This window comes from Pleuronectes platessa, chromosome 5 (assembly GCF_947347685.1).
Source record: "Pleuronectes platessa chromosome 5, fPlePla1.1, whole genome shotgun sequence".
NCBI lineage: Eukaryota > Metazoa > Chordata > Actinopteri > Pleuronectiformes > Pleuronectidae > Pleuronectes > Pleuronectes platessa.
Genome location: NC_070630.1, coordinates 15,102,893 through 15,123,319, shown reverse-complemented (window position 1 = coordinate 15,123,319; position 20,427 = coordinate 15,102,893). Strand labels below are relative to the sequence as shown.

Below are 20,427 nucleotides of genomic sequence, written 5' to 3'. Positions count from 1 at the left end.
CTGAGAATTTCATTATTTCAAATCTCAAGATGAATTTCCATCACACCATCTAACATTTAACAGAGCCTTTGAAATTGGAAGGCCTGGTTGGACTGCTGTGCGACCATCATTCCACAATGCACCCCCCGAAGAACATGGCCCCTGAATTGGGTCACAGCTTGCACAGCAGTGCATCTTGGTGCCATTTCCTCCCCATGGGCACAAAGTACATACTCCCTGCAGTTCACATGATAAAAAAGCAAATGTGAGTCATCAGACCGAGCCACACACTAACATGGCTCAATGGTCCAGTTCTGACTCTCAATTGATCACTGTGTGTTCTGCCAGCTTTATATCCCAGCCCGAAATAGTCTGTGCTCTTCAGCAGGAGTGGTCCAGACAGGCTTCGCTCCCTGCAGGCATCAACAAGGTTCAGATGCACATGACTCTGTAGCTAGATCACAACTTGTCCTTTCTCGGGCAAATGGGGACCTGGCAACTCGTACTAAACACCTCTTGCCATTTAGTTTTGAAGATGTTCTGCTTCCAACGTAGCTATTTCAACAACTGACTCTTCACTTGCTTGATAATATACCCCACCCCTTGACAGGTGCCATTGTCGCAGGATAAGCAATGTTTTTTGCTTCACCTGTCAGTGGTTGTAATGTTGCGGTTGACCGGTGTATTATACTATCGCGGCCTTCAAGCAGGCATCTCATGTTAGATATTAGTATTACCAATGTGACATATCTCATGTCAGAGCGACTAGTGGAGTGGAAAGAGAGGAAACTAAAATATACCAACTTCTGCCACCATCTGGGACACAGAGACCTGTGTTTGATTTTGGAGGAAGGAAAGGCAAGATTGTCCTGTTTACTCCGAGGGCACACTGACAAATAAGGAGAAATGAAAGAATGTGATTACGTAAAGCAAGTATAAATCAGCCGAGGGACACACAATGCAAAAATCCTAAGGAGGATTTCTCTAAAGAGGAATGTTTTTTTTTTATGTCAGTGGTTCCTGTTGCAATCCCCCCAGCTTTCAGTGGAGAAAATATTTCACTTTGAATTGTCTCTGTGGAGGTTTCCTCTCAATTCTTTTTCCTATTTCACTTCAGGATTTGGGGGAAAAGGTTTCCTTTGTGCTCTCGGTCCATGTCGGGGACCACTAATGCTCCTTTAATGCAGAGCAGACACACTAATTAGCACGACGGGTAGATATGTATGACTTGCTGCTGTGCATAACTGCCTTAAGTGAGTGGCAGATTACTGAAGGTGAAAGAAAAACTGCAAAGCTGGAGCAGGGTGTCAAACACATGAAATGGCTCGTGACAAACAGGTGAGTTTTTCGGGCGCTGTGTGTATGCATGCGTGTGTTAGTGAGAGTGGGGGTGTGCATTTCAAGTGGTGAGATGGGCGGTGAGGATCTGGTCAGGTGGGGTGCTGATGGGCTGTCGACAGAGTAGCTCTGACAGGAAATGGAAATGACAGGATGAGAGGGAAAAGTGTGTGAGTGTGGGTGTTCATGTGCACACAAGTAGACAAGGACTCCGGCAGGATTCATATCTTACCAATGACTGAGTAGAAGCAGTATTATGAGAATAATATTATAATTTGTTTAGAAAGAGAATACATAACCTGCATAGATGACCCCCACTCTCCAGAGTTCCATTACTTCCGGATCCAAAATCTTGATTAGCAATCCTATTGTCTAGTATATCCAAGTGATACCCCCCCCCTTTAAATGACCCTTATACTCCGTCGTACTTAACTGTATTAGGCTACTGCATTTGTGAGGAATACATGAAGGAAGGGAGATACGTTTTTGGGGTTCGGAATTCATATTAATATCATTTTTTCCTCTTTGACTTACAGTGCCTTGCATAAGTATTCACCCCCTTTGGACTTTTCTACATTTTGTCATGGTATAACCACAGATTAAAATTTATTTCATCATGAGTTTATGTAATGGACCAACACAAAATAGTGCATCATTTGGAAGTGGGGGGAAATATTACATGGATTTCACAATTATTTACAAATAAAAATCTGAAAAGTGTTGAGTGCATATGTATTCACCCCCTTTACTGTGAAACCCCTAACAAAGATCTGGTGCGACCAATTGCATTCACAAGTCACATTTTGCAAGTCACATAATTTGTATAGGGGTCCACCTGTCTGCAATTTAATCTCAGTATAAATACACCTGTGTGACGGACTCAGAGTTTGTTGGAGATCATTACTGAACAAACAGCATCATGAAGACCAAGGAGCTCACCAAACAGGTCAGGGATAAAGTTGTGGAGAAATATGAAGCAGGGTTAGGTTATAAAAAAATATCCAGAGCTTTGAACATCTCTCTGAGCACCATAAAATCCATCATAAGAAAATGGAAAGAATATGGCACAACCGCAAACCTACCAAGAGGAGGCCGTCCACCCAAACTGAAGAGTCGGACAAGGAGAAAATTAATCAGAGAAGCAACCAGGAGGCCCATGGTTACTCTGGAGGAGTTGAAGAGATCCACAGCTGAGGTGGGAGAATCTGTCCACAGGACAACTATTAGTTGTCTACTCCACAAATCTGGCCTTTATGGAAGAGTGGCAAGAAGAAAGCCATTGTTGAAAGGGATCCATAAAAAATCCCGTTTGGAGTTTGCCAGAAGCCATGTGGGAGACACAGCAAACATGTGGAAGAAGGTGCTCTGGTCAGATGAGGCCAAAATTGAACTTTTTGGCCTCAATGCAAATCGCTATGTGTGGCAAAAACCCAACACTGCCCATCACCCTGAGCACACCATCCCAACAGTGAAACATGGTGGTGGTAGCATCATGCTGTGGGGATGCTTCTCTTCAGCAGATACAAGGAAACTGGTCAGAATAGAGGGAAAGATGGATGGAGCCAAATACAGGGAAATCCTTGAAGAAAATCTGATGCAGTCTGTAAAAGACTTGAGACTGGGGCGGAGGTTCATCTTCCAGCAGGACAATGACCCTAAACATACAGCCAGAGCTACAAAGGAATGGTTTGGATTAAAGAATGTTAATGTCTTAAAATAGCCCAGTCAAAGCCCAGACCTCAATCCAATAGAGAATCTATGGCAAGACTTGAAGATTGCGGTTCACAGACGGTCTCCATCCAATCTGACTGAGCTTCATCTTTTTTGCCAAGAAGAATGGACAAACCTTTCCATCTCTAGATGTGCAAAGCTGGTAGAGACATACCCCAAAAGACTTGCAGCTGTACTTGCAGTGAAAGGGGGTTCTACCAAGTATTGACACAGGGGGGTGAATACTTATGCACCCAACAGATGTCAACTTTTTTGTTCTCATTATTGTTTGTGTCACAATAAAATTTATTTTGCACCTCCAAAGTACTATGCATGTTTTGTTGATCAAACGGGAAAAAGTTTATTTAAGTCTATTTGAATTCCAGTTAGTAACAGTACATAATGGGAAAAAGTCCAAGGGGGGTGAATACTTATGCAAGGCACTGTATGTTGATGGTGCAACCTGACCTTTCAAGACATGTTTTAAACTAAGAACATTGGATTACAGAGTGTATGCAGCTCACATATAGATTGCCTCTGACTGTTATATAAGCCTGCACACACATGCACAGAGCCAATTATCCTCCAATGATCAATGATGTAAGCACTTAAAGGTGATTTTAATTTTGCCACCCTGTGAACACGAAAATAAATCAATTGTGCACACACACAGACACACACACACACACACACACACACACACACAGTCTTTGATGTTGTCAAAGTGTTTTCCCTCTCTCATGTTGTTTTATCTTTGTTTCCTACTTCATCCGTGACACACTTGTATCCGTCTGTCACCTCAACAACAAAGACGCATTGTTATTGCCACTCATTTAAAAGCACGCTGTCTGGGTTCTCTCTCCAAAAGTCAGAGAAAGAGCACATTGATCCATGGATAATAAGATTTAAGTGAGGTTTTGGTTCGGAAAAAAGCTGTTGGGCAACACAGTTTCATTGTGTGGAAAGAACTGAGGCTGTGTATACACAACATAGAGGAAGTCTGTGTGAATTCTGTGAAGCTCATACCTTATACAAACATGAAATGTTTCATGCAACTTAAGCAATTTACCGATTCATGCAAGACAGAAAAAAAGAAATGTTTGGTTATTTTGAGTCACTTAAACACATATTAGCATAAATAGATGTGATAACTCTTGATGTCCACAAATAAAACCAGGTTTGATTGCCCCGTTGTGATTTCTGTCAAAATAGGATATCAAAGATTTTCTGACGAAAAACAAACCAACATTTAAATTCTGAACACACCAGTGAAAAAATTTAGATGGTTCCAATCCTTCCTTCCTTACTTAACATTACCTAACATTACTTTAAAATACAGTTAATGGTGCTGATGCTTTTATCGAAAGCCCCTTACAATAAGTTCATTCAACTATGAGGGTACAAACGCAGAACAGCAAGAATCATGGAAGTACATTAGCTTCCAAAAAGCCAAACTACAAAGTGCTACATGCAAGAGCAAAATACAAGACCAATTTTTTTTTTTTTTTTTTTAAACATCAGAGTGGACGATGGTTGTTAAACATCATCATCAGATGTGTTTTTTACTCTGCGGCGGAGAATGTGTGGACTTTTTCTGTCCTGATGTCAACGGGGAGCTCGTTCAACCATTGGTCAAGAAACTGAACCCAGCATGTCCCGTCTAATAGAAAAAGTGCTGCCCTTAGATGCACTGTATGAATGTGTGCGGGTGAATGGCAAAAACAACTGCAATGTAAAAGCACTTTGGTTGGTCATCCAGCCTCGAAAAACACTTTATATATACGAACCATTCACTGTAAGCAGAAGATGGAGTCCAGATTATCCCCTGTCCACACCAACAGCCAAACGTTTGGCAGTTGCCCTCAGAGACTAATTGGTTATCTGACGATAGCTGATGGGCTCCGGGATTGAACTTTCAGTGGACACAGGCACAGGAACACACCCACATCCACCAGTCAGCAGTACCCCCCCCCCCCCCACCCCCCCCCCCCCCCCCCCCACACACACACCTTGTCCTCCCTACAATGAAGTGGCGATTAAGGTGGAAATCAATTTGAAGTGCCCACGGCTAAATTGATATCATTACATTTACTGCGGGTTGAATAATGAATGAATGTATCACTACATGGGGACGTAATGGGATGAGACAAAGCACAGGTAGACAGCTCGCCGCAGGTGAGGGCTATTATTAGCATCGGGTTCGTGGCACACCCACACACAGGACCACACATGTACTGATACATGCCTATCTGCAGCAGTGGAGGCAGAATACACAGTTAAATTGCACTGTAACTAAACAGAGCTAAATGGCACTTCCCGTTAAGTTGTGTTACACAATGCTTCATCACAGCATCATGCAATACTTGAATGAAAGCATTTCCAGCTGTCGAGTGCAGAGGTGATTCATGTGTTTCTCTCTACTAGTCATTAGTCCTGACAGGTTTTTTCTATTATGTTATGAACATCTGTTCGCTGTTTGTTGCTTACTGATAAGCCTGTGGAGTAAAGTAAGGGCCGCAGCAATTTCTGAAAATTACTCACTCTGCAGGTGTGGTAAGAAGTAGGTGCATTTTTTTTTTTCAATCCACTATTAAATAGATTATGTGACAATAAGTCGAGTTAGACCCAATATTTCCACCTGTTAATTAGATGAAACAGAAGCTTCACGTGTGCAGGTAAAATGCATCTGGTCTGTGCTTGTAAGACAAAAACGAGCATTATAAAATAAATCTGAGATTAAACAGAAGGGTGATGAGTGAAAATTATTAGTTAAAAAAGAAAACACACTCGTGTTTCACAGGCCACAAGGACAGAAAAAAGGAGGAAATGGGCTTTACACACAAAAAAAGAGCTAACTGAGGGCATCTTCACGCCTGAAATGGTACGGACCAATCATTCATTTAATACATTTGATCAATTTAGTTTTGGTTTCACATTGTAATTTAGGGAGTGGGGCCTTTTTGTATGATATAGTACATCTTATCATAATTGCCAACATGGCTGCGTCTAACTATACTTGACATTGATTTGTTTATAGGCAGGCTTGCTTTAATTTGTTTTTTTGAATGAAGATAATCGTAAAAAGCTTACTTTCAATTTGAATTCACTCTGTTAATTCCGTTGCCTCTGAAATCTCATAATGGTTTAACTACCAGCAACAAAAGTCCTCATCGTTTCGAAGATCCAATCACTGGAGGTGAAGGCTGCAAACAATCATTGCTGCTTAATTTTCTTCTTCTGTTGTTTAACGCCGTCTCTACGTCTCGACTTCCTCTAATTGATCTGATGTGGTTCACTTTGATCCAGACTGAGACCACATCTCATCAAAGACAACAAGAATACCATTTTTTCCTTTTTCAATATCAAGCACTTTATTAATTTGAAGTTTTGCACGGAGGATGTGGAAGGCATGTTTTGTAAATTAAAAAAAATGTTTTGTAGCTGTGTTAAATCCAGTTTGATGTCATTTCAGGTTTAAAGACACAGTTGTGTGAAAAAGAAGAAGAAGAAAACAACAGTTTCATAATTTAATGAAGGAGCCCATTTAAGATCATTCACATTCCAGGCACATTGCATTTCTTTACAATATAATTTTTTGACAAACTGTCACTATTCACAGATATTTTAATAGTTTCCTAGTGAAACACAGGGACTGGTCTGTTGATCAGGTCGACCACGTTATGATGAAAGGCGTTCCTACACTGATGGCCTTTGAAGTGACATCTAAAGTCAGCTCCTGTGGACACAAGAAGAGAAATGTGTTAAACTTTTCGTAACTTTCCCCCCAAATTTGCTTGAATGATTGATCGAGTCTGAAAAAATCCAATACGAAAGACAGATTAAGAAATAAAACATAAAATACACAAATATTTTAAAAAAGTATATGTTTTTGACCATGGATGAAGCAGAGTAAGGTTTTGTTTTTTTAACCCGTGTGTTATCCTACGTATTGAACTTTCTGATATTGTGTCATTCAGGCTGCAGAGAGGTGTGATTCCCCGTCGACCTGTAGATGAATGGATTGTCTTGCGCTGAAAAACCACTTATTACTCCGCGCGGTCTGTCTCATCCTCATTCCTCTCTCTCTCTCTGCCCTTATTCCTTCCCCTTGCCCATTTTTCATTCTCCCTTTCACCTCTCTCTTCCTCTCCATCTGCTTTTTTTCGGTGTATTCTCTCACCCTCAAACACTTTCGTCCGTCCCCCCCTCCTAGCCTGTCTTTTCATTATTCTCGACTCATCCATGCATCACCATCACACACACACACACACAAACACACACATTAAAAATCCCTCCGTCGTTTTGACTTTGCTCATCTGCAATTCTTGGCCTCTCGTCTGGACTCGCCCTGTCTGTCTCCTCCAAGAACAATATAAATCTAAGATTTCTGGGCTACTTTCACCTGCGGTTATTTATGGAGCTGCTGGGCCTATCACTTTCATGCTCTTGATAAGTGCTCTGAGTACAGTACACAACCTTGACAGGAACATTTTGTCAAAATCCCAATGAGAAAAGGGGAACACATGCAATCCTTTTAAATCTGGCTTTGCCTTCCCTCTTTCTTGTGTTTCTCACTCTGGGAGGAGTCACCGTCCGCATCACCCATCCTCCACCTCAAAAACGGTTTGTTTCAGTGTAAAATAATGATACATCTCTTCTTACTCCTGTATGTGCCTGTTTTAACTTCTGTCTCTGCAGCCTGGCCTTGATTGGAAAGGAGGGCCGCAGCTCAAGCCCTGTTACTATGAACATTAACTCCGCTCTGAGGTTTCCTGAGCTCCAGCTTAACCTTCCAGTTTACACTGATCTCCCTGCACAGCACCGGAGAGGAGATTTACACAGAGATACCCAGTAGGAAATTCATTTAATGTAAAGAGTCGGCAATCTCACGGTACTGAATTGTTTTAAACATGGCCACGAACAATTGCAATGCTTATGATACTGTGAGGCATTTTGGACGCATGAATCATCCCGGGGCACATCGTGTGACAGTGCGTGTGGCTTAGGTTTGAGTACACAATGCCCCCCCCCCGCATGATTTTCTGTCACTTTTCTTTTCTGTTCAACCACTGGAGCAGATGATGGAGGGAGGGAGAGGAAATGACAATCATTTTACATGAGCGGCTTTAAAAATCACGCTCCCAGAGAGTCGTGTCTCCGACTCCGTGCTCATCACAAAACAACGGTGTCAGGGGGATTGCAGAGTTGATTACAGCTATTAGATGACAAAGTGCAGCACAGCAGGGGCCGGGTTGTGAACCTGAGTGCTGCCTTTCTTTTTTCTTTTTTGTAGTGACAGGTTTTGACTGGCAGGGAAATGCTCAATCACCTCTGAAGCAGGGGGTGTGTTTATGGAAAGAGTTCATGCAATGATAAAGGAGGCAAACTCAGCTATGATACCACTGCACAAACCCACTACCTGATGACACTGATTGTATGCAGGTTAGACAGTGATGCCTTGAGGTTAATGGAGCAGAAGTCTGTGTGTGGGATGCTGAGGAATATGTGCATTATATACTTATTGCAAGTTGCTTTGGCTAAAAGAATCAGTGAAATAATACAGAATCTATTGTAGATTGTCTGCATATTAATGATGGCCCTCAGTGTTCAATGCTTTGCAACATTAGAAAACACATTTAAACTTCTTTAAAACTACATCTTTATCACACTACCATCAAATACTCACAACACAACCAAATACTCTCTACAAAATCAACTGTAAGTGGCAAAACTTGCTTTAAGTTGTGAGTATTCGTTCTTTTCTTTCTTGTGTTTTTTTAAAAGGTATTGTGTTGAGTCACCGTACACATTGGTTCATATTGTTTGATTAATACTGACGTTTCCTATTTTCCCAAAGCAGATACCTTTACCTAGCATTTAGATTATTAACAACCAGTTAAAAACACAGAAAAGTGAAAATGTTGATTTATAAGCAAATGCTTGAAAGCTGGAGACATTTTTCAGCTCTATTCACGTTTTTGATTCAAAGCATTGGTATGATGAGGTTAGTTTATCGGTTAATTGAATCACACATAAACAAAGAAGAAAATAATCTTTTACACATTATAGGTCAGTTTCTGTTAAAAACTGTGTGCACGAGCATATCATTCAATTTCCAGAAACCAGCGTTTCATCTTTGATAAAAGCTTTTGAGGTCAAAGACCTCTTCCTGTGCTTGATGATTTGTGTTTATCTCAAAGAAGCAAGTGCACAATGGCAGATTGAATTAAGACCCTGTTCTTCTACGCCAATTTAAACACGTAGAGGAATGTTTAGTTATCATTCAGCTTGTGGTTTAGAAATTGTAACTTCTAATTTAATAGAAAACCCATTTAATCACATCTTAAATGAAGCTACTATGCTAACTAAACAAAACTCCTCTGACCTGAGTGTCCAGGTTGTGCTGGAGGATCAGCTGATGCTGTTTCCCAGCTGAGTCTGTTAAGTTGGCTGATGCGATCTTGACGCTGCCGGCGCCCCAAACCTTCACCACGCCCAGGATCAACCCGTCAGCAGGGGCCAGCTTATTGACGATGACCTGACTCGTCAACTTGCTCTGGAAGAAGTGTTGGAAAATAGGAAGATAGAACAAAGAGACAAAAAAAGTGAATAAAGATAGAATAAAAGTTATACAAAAGGGATTTGATTAATATCTACTAAAACATTGTTCATCCCATGCATATATTTACTTTATACTAGTGAAGACAGCTTCTGATTTGTGTCACAGGCAGATCATAAATCCTGAACTTAGCGTTGTCAGTGTAATTTGCTGAAAATGGGCTGTAGTGAGCTGAGCCATGGACTTCCACCTCTCTTTATCCAGTTGTATTCCACGCTTCATCTCCTCACAGAGTAAGATTTAACATTTGAGTATCTTTCTCCATGTCATTAGTTTTATATCCACTGTGGTATCATTTTTTTCTCTATGACCTGCTTTTAGTAGTAGATATTATATTATATTATATTCTGCACGGAGCTCTTGATTGTTTTAGTAGTTTGAAATCTGTGCTCTTACCATGTTTACACCGTGGATTAAGACGCATGCTTTGACGCACGCACACACACACACACACACACACACACACACAAACAAACACATGTATTATCACTTAACAAAAGTGACAGCCCCTTTGAATCGGAGAGACAAAATTAATCTCACTTTGTAAATTGCCTCACTTCGAAGGAACAAAACTTGTATGAAACTAAAGGAGTACAAACACACACGCACACGCACTCACACAGACACACACACACACACACATCTACATCCAGATAGTCATCCAAAATGGCATACGATCTGCTAATCTGCCAGGCAGCAGTGGCCTCATTGCCCAACTTATCCTCATCTTCCCACATCTGCTTGTACACACACACAGACACACACACACACACACACACAAAAGCACATTAGAACTCAAAGTCACACACACTCATGCTCTCTTTCTCTCTCCCTCTCCCCCTTTGGCTGTCAGACAGTGTGCCTGTTTTATCGCTGCGTGAAATTGCTTTGGAATGAGCCTGATGGTAGGCAGAGGACAGCCACAGATGTTTGGCTATGGTCGCTGTACGTGTGTACATGTATACTGTAGATGTGTGCATACAACGTATGTGTGCGCCTGTATGTTTGTGATTAGACCCACGCTCATCACCGTGTGCCTCTGTGTGATTGTGTGCCCTTGTCTGGCTCGGAAAGCAAATGGGGCACGGTTGGTCCCATTAGTCCAAGCGATTAGAGCGTTTCTGTCATGTCTGAATCAAAATGTGATCAAACTGTGGCCTGGAAAACATTCTCCACTCCCTGGACTTCGCCGTAAGGGCTTTTCAGCACTTCTAACTTCTAACTGTCAGTATGTCTGTGCATGTCCGGCGTCAATGTCGCAGTCGTGCCTTTGTTTGTAAGATTTCCCTCTTTTTGTCTCCTTTAAAACCTTTTTAAATGTGACGGGGAGGTCGTGGATTCTCATGAAATGTAGCGAGGTCGGTGGGGTTGATACAATTATATTCTGATGCTTCTTTTGGCTCATTACTGTCTCATCAGAGATCCTCTGAGCAGCAGCAGAATACTGAGCCCTTTTCAAACCACTTTCATGGCTCAGACCGACCAACTCAAAAATATACAAACCCCATTGTTCGCACGTTAGAGCTTCTATTTTGTTCAACCCTCCGTCCCATGTCTTAATTAATTAAATGCTCATATATGAAAGTAAGGTGTCTGACCCCTTATAAATAGTGTAGGTGTCAATGTAGAGGTTGTAGACGGAGTGAATAAGCTTGTAAATACTGAATGATAACTTCAGACATTCTATCTCTAAGGGAAGGGACTAAGGGAAACATCTATGTATTAACTTCTTAAAGTAACACAACTGTTATTGCCACGACATTAATGAAAAACTGTTTGCCAGTAAAACCAAAACAGTGCTTGATATAATCCCAGTGCTTATTGGTTTGGTATTTGCTATGGTAGTTTTATCCACATGTTAATCTTCACTTGATGAATGAGGCAAGTGCAACATGTCATCTTGCAGGCACCATTTGTGTTTTGCCAACTGAGGCCACAAAACCTCTCTCTGTGCTTGTGTTTGCGAAAGGAGATTATATGAGCCGATAGAGATGTGAGAGCAGTTTGGGGGCAAAAACAACCAGGAACACAATGTGATCTGCATGAACACAACCACAGCTGCTCCACTCCAACCACCTCTGTGCCAGGCAGCGTGTCAGCTCTGAGCCATGTAAACACTAAGCAGGAGCCTGTATTTGCAACTTCAGGTTCACTTCAGGTTTTTTCAGTCCTTAGAAGCTCGTTCACCTCTTATCGGGGGGGAAATCCCCACGGTAACTTATGCTGAACGGCACTGTTTGAGATAATATCTCAACGTGTATGATATCCCCGCCCACTGGCCAATCAATTCCTTTGAAACGTGAAATCACCATGAGAGGATCCTGTGGAGCTCGGTGTGCATTGTTAGAGGGTCTCTGAGGAGGGCAGGGGTCTTCAGAGGCCCACACAATCCTGGTACCTACTCAGATGAGGATCTCTAAGTAGGAGCAATGAGCTCACAGTGCCACTGACTGTCTGCAGTGCAGGATAACATCTTTGGGTGAACTATCCCTTTAAGGGGAAGCATAAGGGAAGTTTAGAACAATATCTGGTTGGTTAAGTGGATCCCAACGCTAACACACCCAGTACATCCCAATCTCTCCTAGTCTCCAGGTGCAATAGGCGCATCCTGTCACCATAACCCCAAGTGCGCACAGTCATGCTCCGTGCGCCACGTTTTTATTGATTAGTAATAGTAACGTTTCCATCAAAGTGTGGCCTCATTCAGAGCCAGTGCAGACACAGTGTGTGTTAAACCAAATTTCATTATAGAGGCGACATCATGTGATTAAGTGAAAGAGTTCATCTTATTCAAGAGGCCTCTTCACTTCAGTTCGACAGGTCTTGTTGGCAAAGAACAGATTCATATCGAGTTATTTATATCCTTATTATGTCGTGGCCACATAATATATCTTTTTAACCGAATGTCACCGGCGGGGTCGGGGGTGCCTCCGTAACTTACACATTCACACAATCAGTGACTTTTTATCAGCTGTTTCTGCATTTATTTATTTTACTCTGGATAATGTGTTTGTTCTCCTTGTATTGTTTAATATAACAGTTTGCTCCTTGTTTGTTAAATATGCGTCTCTGCTGCCAGTTAACTTGTCCGTGTCAGTGATTGGTCATATGCAGTAAACACCGCCCCTTTGATGTGCACACATTCATATCTAGAGTAGGAACTTTTTTTAACCCTAGAAAACTAACGTCAGGTGTTTTTTCCCCTGAGCGAGTGTGGTCATTGGATTTTCATTGTGTTGGTGCTGTCTGAGTGGTGTAGGTCCTTGGGTAGCTTCAGTCTGCTCCCTGATTTCATTGAAGGTCGGCTAGTTTCCCTGCTCCCATCCCTGTTTTTTCAAATGGTACGTATTCGGTAAAATTTTACCCAATGTTAGTGATAGAGGGTAAAATATTAGTTTAATATGATAAAATAGAGCTGGTTAACTTGTTCTTCTGTCCCAAGTTAACCAGCTCTATTTTCTTTATTTACTTTATAATTTTAGAGCCTTTTTATAGGGTCCCCCATGACACCTTTTTTTTCGTTTTATGAGATGTTGTATAGGGGAAAATAAAAGAAGAGTTCTTCAAATTGCCATGTATCGTTGAACATTAATATATTTTGATGAGAAGTATTTTTTATCGGGTATATTATCGGGAAAAATGTACCCGACGTTAGTGATGATGAAACTAATTGTACGTTTAGGGTTCAAGGGTTAAACTAGTTGCTGACCAGCTTCCTGTGACCGCTTAGCCTGACAGTGTTTGTTAGGTCAATTTAACAGAAAGATATCAGGGTTATGTCGAGCCCGCTGCGTAGTCCGGGCCCCAGGTGTGTGCACAACAGAATCACTTGAAGAAAATGATACTGTGGCTTCATCAGGGGTGTCGGCATGGTGATGGCACAGAGGCCTTACAAACCCACTCAGGCCCTGTTCAGACCTGGAATTAACCTCCATCATATCAGACCACAGCAATAAGATCATCCCTTCACACCTGGTATTACAATGTGTCCCGCATCTGTCTCCTGTCACCACTTGGATTTCACTTTCCCCGCTTTAAATGCAAATAATCTGAATACCATTTGTGTTTGTGAAGTGAAAATGATTGTTGTTTTTACCCAGACTGAAGAGATGAATCCACGCAGCTATGAAGCATTTTGATGCGTGTGCTTAGCGTTCACCACTTGGGATCAGATCACTTAGGACAGATGTTAACACCAGGTCTGAACAGGGTCTTGATGTGTCTGATTGGAGAACAGGACTCTAAAATCTGACTTGGCAGCATCTGCTCCACAGTCACTATTGTCTTATGTCACCATGACATGCACAGGACGACTAAATTGTACATCAGAAGCAATGAGACCAAGTGAATAGAATTATAGTATGCATGTAAAAAAAAAAAGCTCCTGCAATCTGTGTGTGTAGTTCATAAAAGCTAAAATCCATACCACCAGCCTAGAGCTAGAGAGAAATCATGTGCTAATGGTTTCCAGTGGTTAGCCTTTGACATCCGCCCACCACAGCCCTGATTCATGGTGAAAGCCCGGACTTATTCTCCCAGTTCTGCTGCATTAATAAATATATGAAGAGAGGGGGGGGGGGGACGTGACATGCAGTTGGCCCCGTGAACTCACCGGCTCCGCTGCGAAGGAGGTCAGCAGATATTGTCCTCTCTCAACCGTGTCTGAGGAGAGAGAAGTTCGGAGTGAATTACATAATGAGGAGGAAATGGAAGGGGCAGAGAAAATAGAAGCCACGACTGAATGACCGAGGGAGAGAGAGAGAGAGAGAGAGAGAGAGAGAGAGAGAGAGAGAGAGAGAGAGAGAGAGAGAGAGAGAGAGAGAGAGAGAGAGAGAGAGAGAGAGAGAGAGAGAGAGGATGAGACAATTCTTGTCGACAAAAGGCCCGAGTTCAGTGGGAAGCAGGTACACAACTAAGTGGTCACCTGATGACGTGGGTCAAAGACTAAGTTACGCAGTGAAAGGATTCTTTACTGTGTAAACAGAACACCGAGTGCATGCGTGAACAAAAGAGACGAGAAATATCTTTTATTCATACACTACACAGTGACTCATCACAAAGTATTTCGTCAACTTATTAGTACTTGATTAAATGAGGCTAGTAATTAGGGAAGTCGTTGAGGTAAATAATTGACCAGCTACACTACTTCACCACATAAAAGAATGAATAATTAATAAGTCTATGAATGAGTGGACATCAGAGCGGCTGAATGAATGCGTGGCCGGCGCACAAATGAGTCTGCGTGATTGACAGCCGAGTGAGCAGCTCACCCTCTGAAGTGAAAATCTGAAATGCAGAACAAAAAAAAGAAAGAAGCCGATAATACAGGTAAGCAGGCGCTAATGCGAGAGGCAGAGCGAGACAAGAAAGACCCGGAGCAGCTGCAGCGCAGACAGACGGCGAGATGCTGAAGTGAGGAGCGAGGGAGCAGATAAAAGAGGAGTGATGGAGAGCGTATCTCCAGGAGGCGACGCAGAATTACTGTAATAGTTTCTGTCACTCCCTTTCCCTGCCAGCCCTCGGTCCCTCTCTATCTCCGCTCCCTCTTCTTTGTCCCAACACAAACACACCTTTCTCAGAGGAGTGCATCTGCTCAACGGAGCACTTTGGAGGCTGGTTCTGTTCGTATATATTAGTGTGTGTGTGTGTGTGTGTGTGTGTGTGTGTGTGAAAGTGTGTGTGTGAAAGTGAGAGAGAGAGGATGAGGAAGTATAGACAAACTACTTTATAGTTGACAGTGTCAATCTGAAAGATAAAATGCATATTCAGTAAAAATGTGCTCTCTCATCCTGCACTGGGTGTCACATAGTGGGATATTGCAGACATTCATCCTGATCCTCATTTCCCCATTTTCAAATTGCGTCTTAACGAAGTTAAATCAAATTCTGACCGATGTCTTCCCATAACCAACCCTGACTTAACAACATTAATAATAATAATAATTTGAATTTATAAAGCGCCTTTCACGAGACCCAAGGACGCTTAACATGGGTCACAGATACATCATCTATCTATATTCCAGAAATATCTGTCCGTCTGTATGTGGCTTGCATATCTCAAGAACCGTTCATCTAACCTTCACACTTGAAGAATTAATGCTTAATGAAGTGCAGATTGGAATTTGGTGCAATTTGGAAATGTGATACATTCAATATTAAATATCAATATCAGCAGCCGGTTGTTACAGGTGGTTTTTTTACAGTTTCAGAAAGAAAGCTGCCACCAGTATTACCAGAGGCTGAGCAGCTTGTTCCAAACAGGCGGGTATGGAACGAAAACTGCACAAGTCGAATAAATTAGCTGCCCTGTGTGTGTGTGTGTGTGTGAGAGTGTGTGTGTGTGAGTGTGTGTTCAAGGGTGACCTTTCACTTACCTATTCCTTCTCCATCATCCCAGAAGAACGATCCTTGAGCAGTTCCGCTGTCGCTCAGGGCAACTATCAGTCCTAGAGGATTCTTCCGACTGAGGAAGAAGGAGGTAAAGAGGGTTTGAACACTGAAGGACATTTATTAATGCCGCCTCGCTTCTGCTGAGGACATAAACATTAACATTTGAGCCGAGGGGATCCACCTGATCTCACTGCCGCTGGAACATCCCCCCCCCCCGCCCCCCCCCCAACTGTCTCTCCGTTTTAGACTGAACACAAACTAACAACCGTAGATGACCACAATCTATCCAATCAAGTACAGCAGCAGTGCCCCCCCCCCCCCCCGCCCTCCGCCTTTCTGCACAGGTAGAGAGACGCACTTTTCTGTCTAAAAAGACAGAAAAGACCCACTGGACACACATGATGTTAACATGTAGATATGTGAGCATTTACCTGTAAAATGTGTTGTTCTCTGCTTTCTGCCAGGGTACGATATAGCCTCCCCTGATATGAAGGTTAATGTGGTCCAGGGGCGTGGGCATGGGAACCGTCTTGCCGCGCACTCCGACATATTTAGCCTGACAAATGCAGCAATAAATACACACTGTTAAAGAGCAAGAAATAATTCAGGTAATTAAACTTTGAGTAATTCTTTTCATTCATTCCTTGGTGGGAAATTGCCATTTGTGAGGGAGGCGCACAGTGGAGATATGTGACATCGACAGAGGGCTTCATGTGAAACCTTTCTGTAATTTATTTCTATAGGAAGCCTTTGCAAACTTCTTAATTCCTCTTTGTCCTTGGCCGTTTCGTCTGCCAGCCTGTGTGTCTGCTCGGGGAACGAGTAACCACTCCTCTCCACCATCCCAGGCCTCCATTCAACACATTGTTCCTTGAGTTTTGTTTGGCTTCATAATGCTGCCTAACAGATGGGGGAGTCCCCCAGCTAGAAAGAGACTGAGTGATTGGATGTTTGCTTTGGTAATGAAGGCGCCTTCTGCAGTTGTTGAGCAAAAATCCCCTTAATGATGTTGTCAAATACGTTGTTTTTTGTTGTAGTTTTAATGTCGTTTTATTTTTGGTGTCTTTTTCTACATATATTTGTTTTTTGTTTAGACACAAAGCACCTCATACATGCACTGCTTTGAATGCGCATCACAAGACGATGCGCACAGATGGACTCTTATACCTTAGGATGGGACATTATACAGTCACTAAGAAGCCAGTCAGATGCGCTGAGCTCTTCCTGTAATGTTGCTTAAGTGCCAGCTAATGTATTGTTTCACCAGAGCTGTGCTTTAATGCATAGTAGAAAGAATGTTCTAAGTAGTTGTAAGACATGAACTCTGGAGAACGTCCGCGCAAGTCGACCCTTTCTCCGCAGCAGAAGATTCTTCCAGATCTGTGGAGCATTCAGGTGAGGGATGGCACAGAATGCACGAAGAAGGATGCAACATATCAGTTAGATGTTTTTCTTTGAGGACATCTGCCCTTATCACCAAAACCTCTCTTGGTATCTTCGTCTATGTCTTCTACGTGTGTGGCACCGCCTTTTCTACCTAATTTTTCACTTTTTTAGTCATTTTTCGGTTGTTTGTTGGAAACCTCATCAACACGCCCACTTGTCAGCAGTGAATCCTCCAGACGATCTCTTGCTCATTCGGACATATCCCCAAAGTTCTTACTAGACGGCTGACCGGAGAAAAGTCTGAAAAAATCTGACTCATACATGTGCGTTCTCATGTACAGCCCTTCCGGGGGAATGACAGCATAATTGTTTCCTGGTTGTTGTGGACATTAACTTACCGAGTGGTAGTCATACCAGCGTGCATCGGGAACATAGCCGTCCACGCTCCTGGCGCCCTGTCAATCACAAAATCAGTTAACCATAAGAGAAAACACAGGCCCGGAGCAGTAGACTGACAGCTACCCCTGAAATGAATGATAAGCTACATTTTTGATATCTTAAATACTGCGGGGGTAAGACGAAAGCACGTTGTGCGTGTGTGTGTGTGTATCTGTACCATGTCGAGTACAGGGGTGATCATCAGAGCAGGTCCCCAGAGGAACTGCTTGTGGATGTCCCATGTAGCTTTGTCGTTCACAAACCTGTGACGCAAAAAACACAGAATCATTTGAACCAGACGGAAAAAATATTTGTATTTCCAATGCTCCCTCACGTCTCCTCGGCACAGATGACTGTTGAAGTACTCATTCAGGATTCGATGATTTGACTATGCAAGCTAAATAACGCTGCCAGACTTAAACCCTGCCAGCTCCTTAAACACCATCTGTGACTTTACAAGAGTCTCTTATAATAGATAAATATGGTGTATGTGTGTGTGGGTGTGTGTCTGTGTGCGTGCGTGTGCGGTAATTTTTTGTACAGTTGCACAAGTCCACATCTGGGAGCTTCTAATACCGGGTCTTCTAAATACATGGTTACATTTGAATCAAAGTGCCTTGCTCAAGTGCGTCTTAATGGCAGTTGCTCGAGTGGTTGGAACACTTGTAATTTTCTGACCTTGTCACGTTCTTCAAATGGGCAGATGTTTCTAAACAGCTTTTCTAACCTCACTAAAAAAGAACACGGATGCTTCCACAGTGGGCAATTTTATTCTCTCACACATTTGAACACCTGTAGCTTATAAGGGAGGCTTTGATGGTTACTAGATGAAAATGAACTCGGCATTAAAAAGGAGAAGTGCTGAAAACGTGTGGAGGCACTAAAATGAAAGCTTTCCTTAAATTGGTTTTAGTCCAGGAACCACCACATGGGACTTTCTGCATACTGATAAGAAATAATGTAGTGTAAAATCAGGTGGTCTTGCCAGCAATCAGGATAAAAGATTCATGCTGTTAATACCAAAATGACTTCATTAAGTCTTTACTTGTAATGTAAGAGCCATGATGTCAGCAGAAAAGATCAGGCCTGTGTGTGTGTGGGTGTGCGTGTGCGTGTGTGTGTTTGCTTACTCATGCAGCAGAGGTCTGACTACTGTGCTTCCTTTGGTGTGAGCCTCGTACATCAGAGTGTACAGGTAGGGCAGGAGGGTGTAGCGGATGTTCAGGACGTCCTTGGACGCCTCAGCAAAGGTGGAGTTCCAGGCAACAGGGTCTTGTCTCTGAGAGGAAAACAGTTTTAAAAAGGACAGGGTTAACCAAAACGATTGGAAAGAAAATTATCGAAATCTGAGTTGGTTCTTTTTTGTGACAATTGTGTATTGTAGGAGGATCTTGGCCGCCGTTGGTCTTCAGGCTCCTGCATTCACAAATGATGTTAACAAGACTGAGAGTTAATCGGATAGAAACTTGACAGCACTAGTAAATTCACTTTAACTTATCAGGAAGACCGTTATCACATTCATCAAAGGGTAATTTGATTCCAATAATTGTAATGTCATATTTCGCATTACGGCTTTGTTCCCTGACCTTTCACCTGGATATATGGAACGCTTAAAAAACCCAGTGACGCCTGATAATATCTGGCTTTTGTCTGTAATGTAAATGAACTCAGTCAGGATTCACTCCCAGCTTTCCGATCTGCAGTGATGGAAACGTGACGATCGACTGCGAACCTCTGTTGTTGGTGCCGTTAAACACGACACATGACAAAAACTGAAACTCCTCCTCTGACAATGGGAAAGAAGTCTTCACCTTTTTACCTGGTTTACCCTCATTGAAATGACCCACTGGCTGATTGTGGTATAAAATAGACATATGGTAGGGAGAGCACACCTTAGCACAGTGATTTTGAACCAGTGTGCCGCGGCAGACCAGGGGAATCCGACTGTTGAATTAAAACAAAGCATCGTGAAGGCCCACGGTGGGTGTTGACGCGATGTGATTTCTGACCAGTGCTCTGAATGTCAAAGTGAAGAAATTCAATGAAGCGTGGGTAAACGCGAGAGTAACTGTTGGCACTCAGAACAGGTCAGTCTGAGGAGGGCTGTTTTAGACAGGGTAAAAAGGGTGCTGTTTTAAATGATCCTTGTGGTATTTTGACCAAAATATGTTAGACATTTCATTAAGACCCCAAGGAACCATATCAACTTGTGGTAAAATGGGCATAATATGTCTCCGTTAAATAAAGTTTAGTTAAATCAAAGATTGTTTCATAAATCTGATTCAATTTGTGCTCATTAAAAGATAAGTAATAAAGGGCTGAAATAATTTAAAATAGTGCTTGCTTTTTAATACATTTAGAAACTATAGTACTAACTTTATGTATTATATGTACTGTGTTAGGCCATAGAGTGTCAGTTTGTGTCATTTTGGTTGGTGGTGTGCCCCAGGATTTTGTAAATGTAAAAAATGTGCCACGGCTCAAAAAAGGTTGAAAATCACTGCCTTAGCATCCTTCCATGGACAGAAGAACAGGCATCGTGACATTGATGAGGTCAGATTCAGGATG

At 42.3% G+C, this 20,427-nt stretch overlaps 1 protein-coding gene across 1 annotated transcript in view; it reads right to left on the bottom strand.

Annotated features, from left to right (window-relative positions):
- Positions 1 to 6,371: 6,371 nt before the first annotated feature.
- The window catches only part of si (sucrase-isomaltase (alpha-glucosidase)), a 67,562-nt gene continuing 53,506 nt past the window's right edge, over positions 6,372 to 20,427 (bottom strand). The window contains exons 40-47 of the mRNA XM_053422751.1: positions 18,990 to 19,138; positions 18,038 to 18,122; positions 17,820 to 17,876; positions 16,467 to 16,591; positions 16,020 to 16,108; positions 14,259 to 14,308; positions 9,413 to 9,583; positions 6,372 to 6,763 (exon numbers count right to left, since the gene is read on the bottom strand). Coding sequence (XP_053278726.1) covers positions 6,692 to 6,763; positions 9,413 to 9,583; positions 14,259 to 14,308; positions 16,020 to 16,108; positions 16,467 to 16,591; positions 17,820 to 17,876; positions 18,038 to 18,122; positions 18,990 to 19,138 — 798 coding nt within the window. The 3' untranslated portion in view covers positions 6,372 to 6,691. The remainder of the gene's footprint in view (positions 6,764 to 9,412; positions 9,584 to 14,258; positions 14,309 to 16,019; positions 16,109 to 16,466; positions 16,592 to 17,819; positions 17,877 to 18,037; positions 18,123 to 18,989; positions 19,139 to 20,427) is intronic.